This window comes from Pygoscelis adeliae, unplaced genomic scaffold (genome assembly GCF_000699105.1).
Source record: "Pygoscelis adeliae isolate BGI_AS28 unplaced genomic scaffold, ASM69910v1 Scaffold114, whole genome shotgun sequence".
Lineage (NCBI taxonomy): Eukaryota > Metazoa > Chordata > Aves > Sphenisciformes > Spheniscidae > Pygoscelis > Pygoscelis adeliae.
This window is the reverse complement of record NW_008824587.1, coordinates 4810885-4821521: the sequence shown is the minus strand read 5'-3', so window position 1 is coordinate 4821521 and position 10637 is coordinate 4810885. Positions and strand designations below refer to the sequence as shown.

The window sequence follows — 10637 nt, the reverse complement described above, 5'->3', positions numbered from 1 at the left end:
AACTAAATGTGTTTGTTACTTAACATCTGAGTGGTGTTTGTTTTCCCAGCAACTTCAGATGAGGCTTCAGGAGAAAGAAGAAGAAGTGGACAGTCTCACCGTTCAGATACAGGCAGAAAAGGTAGTTTCCTTTTTCTGTTTTCCCCTCCCTGCTCCACCTTCCACTTCTGTAGAACCACAGATAGTCCAAAATATGGGTTTGTACTTGCAGAAGATTACTTTTTAAGGGATCAGATGACTGGCTTGCTTATAAAACTAGACAGACAGCTACCTATTCCCACATAGTTGTGGATTCAATTTTCTGCTGATAAAACATCCATCACAAAGAAGAATAGGCAGTATTCTCTTTGCTTGGGCTTATCACTGAATTGCCTTTCTGTTTAAGGTCCGGTTGGTTCCTGATGTCAAATTCCAGTCTGTTCCTCTGTTTATGAAGTAAAAAAGGAATGTAGTGGAAGAGATCAGATATGAAGGATGTTTTGCCCTAGAACAAATTTTCAGGCCAGTCATTCACATCTGATGTAAAATAAATGGCTACTCGATTGTTGCCCATGAGTAGAGGAGCTGTGGGGGTCCCTCTGAGGTTTCTTCACTGAATGGTTGCATATTAGAAAGTGTTCCTTCTGTTAGCTCGTTGAGGAAAAAGGTGTGTGTCTTGTTTGCTTCCTATTTAGGACCAGGCAAAGACAGCATGTGAACTCTCCAAATCTATGGAGGCTGTGAGAGGCCATTTACAAGCACAGCTACGAAATAAAGAAGCTGAGAACAACCGTCTGAGCATACAGATACGGGTATGTTTTCAGTGGCCCCTGGGGATTGTCTCTTCATTTACTCTCATGAACTGAATTGACTGACAAGGGAAGTAGCACTCACCAACTGTTCTTCTACTGTGGCTGGTAGCCCGAAATATCGGCTGGTGATGTTCGTATCGCTAACACACACCATACTTTTCAAATGAAGTAAGAAAAGAAAAAGCTTTTCATTTCTGACGCATGAAGCAAAATCAGAGCCTTAAAGGCTATGTGCATTTATTAGATTTTTTTTTTTTTTTCTTCTAAGTTAATTACATAATTATTTAAAAGATGGCTTTGGTTTAGTCAAGCGTCAAGACAGATCATAAACTATTTGATTTGCTTTCTGAGAAAAATGCTGTGCCATGAGTTTCTGCATTTGATCACATTCATGAATGCTTTCTACAGTATTAACGAGGAGGAGAAAGTTCCCCTCGTTTATCTTGGTCAAAGTCTTATGTTTAACGTATCTATTGATGTTGTGATGAATATATGTGTGTTAATGGTTTAGAGGAGCTTTAATTCTGTTAAGGTATATAGCTGCATAAAGCAACATTATTATATGCGAGCATTTCAATTAATAAAGAGAATGTTCTCGGGTAGATCAGAAGACTGGTAGACCGGTATTTATCTTGGTCAGGAGAGGAAGTCGGTATTCTAGAGAGCAGCTTGTGAAAGAAGAAAATAAGACTTTTGCAAGGAAAGGAAGACTTGTCATGCTGACATGTCTGTCAGCATTAGGACAGGATTGTGTAGGTGAAATGTGATTGCAAGTACCTCCAGGCTGGAGGTTGGGGGTTTATGCTCAGCTCTCTCCACCGTTTCTAGGAAATTAGTTGCTGCTTTGGGTGTGCAGGTATAAGGGCATTATTCCATGCGGTGTGTTTTCTCCCCCTCTGCAGAATCTGGAGCGCAGTGAAGCTCAGCATAAGGCAGAGATGGAACATATCATGGAACAACTGAAAGAACTAAGGCAGAAGGCAGACCGTGATAAAGAGGCCCTGAAGAAAGCCATCCGTGCACAGAAAGAGCGGGCAGAGCGGAGTGAAGAGTATGCAGAGCAATTGACTGTCCAGCTAGCCGAAAAGGTACCTGGTAATACAGGAGGAGAGACCTCATTTCAGATCATGCATCTAAGTCTTTGATTTCTGTTAGCAGCCCTGGGGAGAGTCTCTGCTTTCAACTAATGAGATTTATTTCTGTCTTGATGCCTTGGCCCATTTATGCTAAGTTTAGAACAAATCCAATTTTCTCAGCTGTCACTATATTTGCTGCATGTCCTTAACTTAGGACATGCAATAACTTAGATCATTCTAAACTAGCAGCTCTGATTTTTCGCCTGGTTCTTTAGAACCATCTGAGGGTTGACAGAAGCCAATGAGATAAAGCCTGGTGGTTTTGGCTGAAAATTCTGAATGGAGTTGGTTGTTAATCAAGAAACTAGTCAGAGCAGAAAAGTACAAAGACTTAGAGGTGTACTGGAATTTCCTGTTGAAAATGGCTGAAGGATATCAAGAAAAAGTAGAAAAGTTAGGACTAAAACAAATCAGAAGAGAACATGGATTTCACACTACTTGATTGATTTTTTTTTTTCCCTCCATTGTTTTTAAAATTCCAGGGACCAGAGCCACTAGTAGAATCTTAGCCATGCTTTGTATTTGTGATAGTTCATCTGCCTTCAAAGAGGATTCTTCTTTCGCTGCTGTTATGTCTGTTGGCTGACAGTAGTGTTGGAGAGCACCTCTCTCTGAAGGATCAGGAAGAATAAAAATAAATACTTGTCCTCAATATTTTAAAAGTCTTAGTGAAGTCTCTGCACATATCATGCTTACCCATATCAGTATCTCTGCCTATTGTCTGCATATCCCATATCCAGTGACATTTTTGTCACCCTTGCTCTTTTCCTCATGTATTTCTTTTGTTTGACAGGATAGTTATGTTGCTGAGGCGCTGTCTACTCTGGAGTCCTGGAGGAGTCGCTACAACAAAGTAGTAAAGGACAAGAGTGACCTCGAACTGGAAATTGTTACACTGAACAGGTTAAAATAAAGCATGAGTGGGGATGAGTTCTAAGTACAAGGATAATTTAATTTAATTTAATAATTTCATTAAATTGAATAATTTAATTGGATTGCTTGTAAATATCCAAGCAAAACCAGCACTGCCTAAGGGCTAGAGCAGAGTTTGGAGAGAGAGAGACGTGGCTTCTGCTGCTGACTTGCCACAGCAACGGCAGGCTTTTTAAGGGTTTGCCAACCCTTAAAACTCTGTTCCTTTGCCATTTTGTAATGCTTTGAAAGAATTAAGGTTATATCTCTTTTGAGATCTGTTTGAGATGCTTGAATGGAAGGGATTAGAACAGATAGGCAATATAGTTCATGCCAATTTTGTTTTGAAGCTAAATAAATGTGTTGGTATCAGTGCAGTACAGTTGTTGCTGCAGGAAAAAATAGGTAGGTACAAGACGAGAGAAGTACCTCTTTATCCTGTGTATCTTGGAGGCAATGCATTTGAGCTCCAGGGGACAACTCAAGTTGACTTCCAGCAGGCTAAGAAGATTGAGGTAGTAGAACAGTGTAACAGATGGGTGTGCATACATGACTGGAGGAGGAAGATGGAAGGATAGGGAAAAGCCATGTTTCTGAAGCAATTTTCAAGGGTTAGGAGTCTTATTCTTTCTTGTCATTTAAGGATTAATTTTCTTTTTGTATGGCAGCCGTGTTGCAGACTTGCTGGAACAGCAGACAACCCTGGAGGACAAGATGCGGGAGGACAGAGAAGCTTTGGTGGATAAATTGCATCGACAGACTACGGAGACCACTTCTTTCAAAATGGAGAACGAAAGGCTAAAGGTCAGTTATTCTAGGGGTTTGAAGCTGAAATGCTAGGGGAAAAAAGGAGAAATTATAACAAGCTGCTTGGCCTCTGAGGACAGAGTTGAATTGCACCCATTGCTGCTGTTTAGTTTCAAACCAGTTTTCCCATAACCTGAGTATGGTAGGGCAAGTATGCTGGGAAGAGACACAAAGAAAGAAAGTGAACGTTCTAGGAGGACTGGGTTTCTTCCACGTTTTGACTAGGAGCATCTCCAATCCAAGTACTGTTTCTTCCAGCTGGGATCTTACATCTTGTCCTTACATGTTCGTGCTGCTGGCCAGAGAACAAACAACTGTAGCTTGTGCAGAGAGAATGGTAATCTCCAGAATAAAAAAAAATGGCTGGCACATTTCTCCTGTCATCTCTTACCATTGGTGATCTTGTAGGTGACCTACATAAATTTCTTCTTGGAAAGCTGGGCACTGATCCAAATAAGGAGTGGCTCTAATCCAAGTAGCACAGCTCATTCAGGCAAATGGAAAGATTGCACATCCATCGCAAACCTCTGTGCTCTGCTGCTGTAAATTTGTCAATCCACTGAAGTCTGGAAAGTTTTGCCAACTTACACTGACAAAAGTCTTTTTTTTGAGTCTAGACAATGTTAGACAGCTAGCATGGCAGTTACTTCCAAGCACTCAATGGAAGATGTTTTCTTTTTTCAGGCTAGTGTGGTCCCAATGGAGGAAAAGCTGAACCAAGCGCAGATGGAAGTGCAGCAGCTCAAGAGCTCCGTCAGGAACTATGAAGGGTTGATTGAAACCTACAAGTCACAGGTAGGCATCTTATCAAAACCTTCAACCCTTGCACAAACATGTTTTCTCCCTTCACTGTTGTGGCTTATTCTGTAACGCCTTAACCCTTTGCTTGCTCTTGGAGGATGTTGCAGTTTCATATGGTTTTGGTTCTTTTGTCTCTATTAGCCTTACTTTTTCTCAAACGGCAGCGTCCAGACTGCCGTGTGCTGTATGCCAAAGTGTGGAAGACTTGCCTTCCTCACTATGTGTTGATAACTTGGTCATTAGGAAGAGCTGACTCCCCCAGCAGAGATCTTGATTAATGGAAAAGACTGGTTTTAATTATTTCAATTTTCCCTGCTCCTTTTCAAAAGGTAAAGGAAAATAGTGAGATGCTTTCTTCTGCCTTTTAGTGTGGCAAGTACTGTTCCTTGGCTGCTTTTTGGGGGGGATTTTGGATATTGTGGTAGCAGGAGGCTAAGGCAAGAGAGTAGAACATTTGATGGAAAGCCCAGATGATCCAGGTGGCAGAAGCAGAAAGTGAACTTCCAAATACAGTTCTGGGGTGGTGGTTAGTGTGGCAAGAAACTTGTTGCTGATCCTTGAGCAGTTTTAGTTACTCCAAAGCACTACACATTTATTGAAAACTATATATAACAGATAAAATATATGGGGTTTTTTTGAATGTCCAGGTGTTCAAGACCCGAATGGAAGCAGATGATGTGGCAGCAAAACTGGAGAAGTGTGATAAAGAGAACAAGACACTAAAGGATGAAATGAACAAGGAGATTGAACTGGTAACTGTTCCTCTAAAGACTGATATGTTGTAGACATTCATGGATCTTAATGTTCTGAATGTAGTGAAAAATGGCTGCAAATAGGAAATAAAAGGCTTATTTTGAATTTGCCTTTTCCATTAGTTTTTATCAGGACTTGTTCATTCTGCAAAATTTATTGAACATTTAGCAGCTTCTTTTTTGACTATATGGCATTCTTCAGAGGTGCTTAAATTGCTTAGTGTGTCCTTTGCTGCAGAAATAGCGGTTTAGAACAGTGGCCTAGGTAGGTTACACCATTGTCTGATGTGGAACAGCTGTTCTCAAAAAAGAGCTTGTACTTCTAGTAAAATTGAAGCCCAGGATCTAAAATACTCGCTCATTCTCACTCCGTCCATAGGGAATGCCAAATCCTAAGAGAAAGCCTTTTGGAGTAGGAGAAGACCTTAGGCTTTGAACTCCAATGCTGGCCAAATATCCACACAGTGTCAGCGTGGTTGTAGACTAACAAAGCTTCACTGAAGTTGAAAAATTTTTTCGTCTTGACCTTATGAACATTTGAAAGTTTCTCATGTTCTCTTCTTTGATTATAGGCACGTAAGCAGTTCCAGAGCCAGCTTGCTGAACTGGAAAAGCTGCCCGAGATCCTAAAGATCACAGAGACACAGCTAGCAGAATGTCAGGACCAGCTTCAGAGTTACGAGAAGAAGAACGTGGACCTGTCTGTCATGATTGCAGATCTTCGTCAGCGGGTAAGGGACTGGCAGAAAGTACCTGCAGCACTGCAATCCGCAAGTCTGAGACCAAGATGAATTTCTAATCACAGGAAGGTTCAAACTTCGTCTCTGTTCTCGTCTCTTTTTGAAAAGATTAAACGTGCACTGCAAAATAAAGGTGTGTGCCATGTCTTTGTGCAAGAAATTAACGGTGTAGCTAGTAGCATTCGTACCATTTGAAAGGTTTCTCATCCCTTGGTGCAGAACCTTATTGGGACTTGAATAGCAGCAGTGACAACACTTGCTAATACCAACACTCGCTTCTGTTACTTCCATCATCTTGTCAGCTTTCCTTCCTGTGGTTTTCTGCTGATTGTGCTGTCCCACCCTTGTTTTCTCACCCTGATTTCAGGTTTTTTTCCCAGTCCTTGGTTTTTGTCCCCAGAAGGACTGCGTAGGTATTGCAGGGCAACTATAGACAGGCGTGACTTCTATAACTGTGCCTCAAGACACAGCAAATGATCTCGCAGTCTGACTGCTTTACTCTGTTTGGCTTGGAATTATAAACCTTCCTGGTATTTCAGGCTCTAATGCCTTTGGGGGCTGCTGTCTTGTATATGGCTGCTTTTAATGTGTGCGCTTCGCTGTGCTTACAGGTGGCTGCTCTGTATGCGAGCATTTACGGACCTGGCTTTTCATTTGCAATACAGAAGAATTTTCTCATACCTTTCCAAACATTAACTGGAAGCACCGGCAAAATGGATGTTTAGTGCTTTGCTTTTCTATCCACTGTTCCTTTTCTGGGGCTCTCCAGAAATTATGAATTGAGCATGTTTCCTTCTGGAGAGTTGCATACGTTTTAGGTGGTTGGTCGTGTGTGTGTACTGACTACGCTGTAAAGTAATTACTTACCGTAATTTTTAGATTGAGCTCCAGGGGGACAAAATGGAGATGACAAGAGAGAGGTATCAGTCTGCCCAGGAGGAGAAAAAGCAGCTCACCTTGAAGGTGGAGGAGCTAGAAAGGTTAGAAATATTAGGCTCTCTTGCTCTCTTAACCTTCCATTTCCATCCTTTTCGCATTGTTTTTTCAGGGGATTGAAACAGCTTCAGTCTTGTTCCAGTCCCCCACGTGCCTCCAGGATTCTGTGCATTTGCTTATCCCACAAGGATCTCTAATCAGTAGCTGTCCACTGGAGAGAGTGTGATATGTTTTTGCAGCACCTGTTATGAATGTAGTTAGAAAGGATGATGGCTTACACAGCAGAAACCAGCTCCTTGCCCAATCTAGCCTGACAATTTTGAGGTTACTACATATTACAGTATTTTTACCCATGTTTATAAATTCCTTTTAGTGACAATGTCTGGTAAAATGCAGGTATGTGGGTACTCTGTATGTCCTTCAATCTTTGAAATTTTGATTTGAGAAATGGAGAAGTTTCTTGGGGCTCTCACCTTTCAAGGAGGAATAGAATCTATTCCCAGACTAGTCAGGACATGGCAAAAAGGCAGACTGAAACACACTCCATCTAAAATGAATAGGTTTCCTTCCCTTATTGTCTTAACCTAGAAAACTAGAGACAACGAGCGCCCAGAACATAGAATTCCTTCAGGTCATAGCAAAACGTGAGGAGTCAATCCACCAGTGTCAGCTGCGGTTAGAGGAGAAGACCCGTGAATGTAGCTCCTTGGCACGTCAGTTGGAGATGGCCATTGAGGATGCCAAAAGACAAGTAAGTAATTTCTTGTGTTTGTGAATTCTCCCAAAACTACCCTGACTGTAAAAGGGGACCAGCGAGAATGCTGGAAATACCTCCTCAGCCTATGACCAAAGTCGTGAAAATCATCGTGTTCAGTGAAATAAATAATAAAATGTGCTGGTACTGTTTGTCAGCACTTAAACCATTGAAAAACTGAACCCCGCGCTCCAGTTTGCGACAGAAAAGAGGAAGGCACAAGACTGAGCTGCTGCTTTTGTACGAGAATGTGTGCGGTTAAACTTTATAGAGCTTTTGTGGGCAATGGGGTAGAGAAAGACCATTCTTCCATAGAGAACCCTTTAACAAAGTTGTTCTGTTGTTACACGTAGGTGGAACAAACTCGAGAACGAGCAACGTCTAGAGAGAGGGCAGCCCAGTCCAAGATGTTGGATTTGGAGACCCAGCTGAGTAGGAGTAAAACAGAACTGAACCAATTGCGTCGGAGCAAAGACGATGTGAGTGGCTTGCAAGGGATACTCTTGCTGTGCTGGTGGTGTCCTGGCAGCAACTGGAGTCCGTAAACCAAGGTCCTATGGATTGCTGCAAAAGTCACACAGAGCTGTGTCTGAACGTGACAGGCTGTTATATGTGTCCGTGACAGATATGTGATATGACATGTCTGTTATGTCACTAATTCAGGAATGCAGACTCTAACTTGTTTCTTGCTTATAGCAATGATCTGAATGAACTTACTCTAAACTTACGTGTACGTAAGGAAAGAATCAGACCTTTCTTACGTTCAAATGAGATTTGCACCAGGTATCATGGACAGATTTCAACTTCATTTACTGTGCTTGGTTATCTGAGAGAGAATGGAATTTATCTTCTAGAGGAAAGGATTGCTTCTAGAAGGAAAAAGGGGAATCTTTCATAATGTCCTATTTACCCTGCTTGTTTACTCGCGTTTTACTTGGAATTGGGTTGGCGCATGGATGAGGCCAAGTTGCTTTTCAGAAAAGAGTGTGTTTAATTCCCCATAACTATAGCTAATCAGTTTTAAAAGCCCAACTGATTAGCTGTGTTGTCTCCTGTTTTTATCAGCGGGTTGCTGAATGGAGTTGGAAATGAGCAGAACAAATTATAAATATCATAGCACCATCTATGGTAATGTCATCTACTGCTGTGCTAATTCTTGCTCTCCTCAGCACTTTTGGGGAACAGTTTAAGTTTAACGTGAATAGGATGAATGTTGCTGTCTCTCAGCCTGTGTTTTGTGCTTCTTCATGTAGGCAGAGCGCCGGTATGAAAGCCGCCTACAGGATTTAAAGGATCGGTTGGAGCAGTCGGAGAGCACCAACCGCAGCATGCAAAACTATGTCCAGTTCCTCAAGTCTTCCTACGCCAACGTTTTTGGAGAAAGTGCCTTGCTGGGCTCCCCCAGCCGCTCTCGTTCTTCTCCGTGAGGACAGTGCTCTCCCTGCACCTCTGCTTCTATGCACAAAAGGAACCCTATTTCAAAGCCATATGTTATTTAGAGAATAGGTTGGCATTTCAGGGTCACTGTCAGGAGACGTTTTCCTCTTTTCCTTGCGGCATGAGACGATAAAACGATGGTGGCATATGTCCTAAGTGTAGGGTATCAGCAATACAGGTTTGGTGTCGGAGGTTGGTGTTACACCATAAACTGTGCCCCAAAACCAGATGATTTTGCATATGACAGAAAAGATCCTTTTCATCCTGTAAGGTCCCGATGGTTTCAGCTCATAAAACCTGTCAGCGGTTTGTTGAGCACGTTAATGTTTATAAGAGCTCTTTTCCTTTTCATGTTTTTTTTTCATTCTGTTTCTTTGTTGGGGAGATCATGTGGGATTTTTTTGTTTGTGGTTTTTTTTTATATTTTTTTAAACTATTGAACATTGTATTGACACATTGGATGATAGGATGGTGGGAGAGGGTCCACCCACCAGAAGTGTGAAGCTGAAAATAACTTAAGTGCCTGGGCTCTACACTTACAAGAGATTATCTCCTGAACAACCACAGTGTTCATAAACAGTTTTGTACTGGAAATAGTGATTTTGTTTTTGGGGGGTTGTTTGGTTTTTTTTTTTACTTATATACTCTCCGATCCTCACCTTTTTTTCCTGAGTGTGATGCTAATGCTACTTTACTCCTCTCACCCTGATTTCCTGATCCTGAATATCCCCAGGACTGAGCCAAATCCATCTGAATTCAAAGGAGAGATTGCGGTTTAACCTCAGTGGCACTTCAGTCGGGGTCTTGGTGGGAACGCCACGCGAGTTCAGGGTGTGCCTGAAGTACTGACGTGGTCTTAAGCCAATTAAAGAGCAGCTGCGGATACTCAACTTCTTCATCGAACCAGCCTGCGTGTTCTCCTGGAAAATCAGGTCTTCAATGTGTTGGGTCCCTAAAACTCATGTGCTTTCTGGTGCCCTATTTCCAGTAAATGGTTCTTACGGGGGCAAAAGCAAACATTGTTTTCATTTTTATCCCTTTTGTATCCTATTTATGTGCGATGTGGTCATTGGGTGGTATTTGTCATAAAGGTTTTCTAAGTTAATCATTTTTTTTGAGAGTTCTGTAATTGTGTGTGTGTGTTTAACACTTTAAAAATCCTAAAGGTGCTATGGTAAAACAAGCAATAAACTACATTTTAATTGGTTGTGTTGGGGATTTCCTCGTCTGTGTGCTGTGCCTAGGGTCTTTGGCCCTTATTTTGGAAAAACAAACACAGCCCAGGGCTGTCGGTGCAGGCAACTGCGCACCAGCCCCTTTCCCTGTTCTGTGGATGGCAGCCTCTCCCTGCCCCTGCAAACCGGGGTAAACGCTGCGGTGCAGGCTGCCCTCCAGCCCTCCCTCCCGGGGCTCCTCCGCGAGAATACACAAAATAAGGGGGAAAGCGCCGGAGCTGCCGGTGTTTCACGGCCCTGCCCGTTTCCTCGCCGCAGCGCCCCCTCCCCACGCGGGGTGCCCCCGGCGGGACTCGAACCCGCGTCCTGGCTCTCGGCGGGGAGGGGCAGGGCCCC

General features: G+C 42.6%; 2 protein-coding genes across 2 annotated transcripts in view; both read left to right on the top strand.

Moving 5' to 3' along the window:
* The window catches only part of ODF2 (outer dense fiber of sperm tails 2), a 16984-nt gene extending 7772 nt beyond the window's left edge, over positions 1 to 9212 (top strand). The window contains exons 9-20 of the mRNA XM_009322117.1: positions 50 to 121; positions 675 to 791; positions 1694 to 1879; positions 2721 to 2830; positions 3508 to 3643; positions 4331 to 4441; positions 5095 to 5199; positions 5772 to 5930; positions 6819 to 6919; positions 7464 to 7626; positions 7983 to 8108; positions 8883 to 9212. Coding sequence (XP_009320392.1) covers positions 50 to 121; positions 675 to 791; positions 1694 to 1879; positions 2721 to 2830; positions 3508 to 3643; positions 4331 to 4441; positions 5095 to 5199; positions 5772 to 5930; positions 6819 to 6919; positions 7464 to 7626; positions 7983 to 8108; positions 8883 to 9056 — 1560 coding nt within the window. The 3' untranslated portion in view covers positions 9057 to 9212. The remainder of the gene's footprint in view (positions 1 to 49; positions 122 to 674; positions 792 to 1693; positions 1880 to 2720; positions 2831 to 3507; positions 3644 to 4330; positions 4442 to 5094; positions 5200 to 5771; positions 5931 to 6818; positions 6920 to 7463; positions 7627 to 7982; positions 8109 to 8882) is intronic.
* The window catches only part of GLE1 (GLE1 RNA export mediator), a 12302-nt gene continuing 10868 nt past the window's right edge, over positions 9204 to 10637 (top strand). The window contains exon 1 of the mRNA XM_009322199.1: positions 9204 to 9332. Coding sequence (XP_009320474.1) covers positions 9204 to 9332 — 129 coding nt within the window. The remainder of the gene's footprint in view (positions 9333 to 10637) is intronic.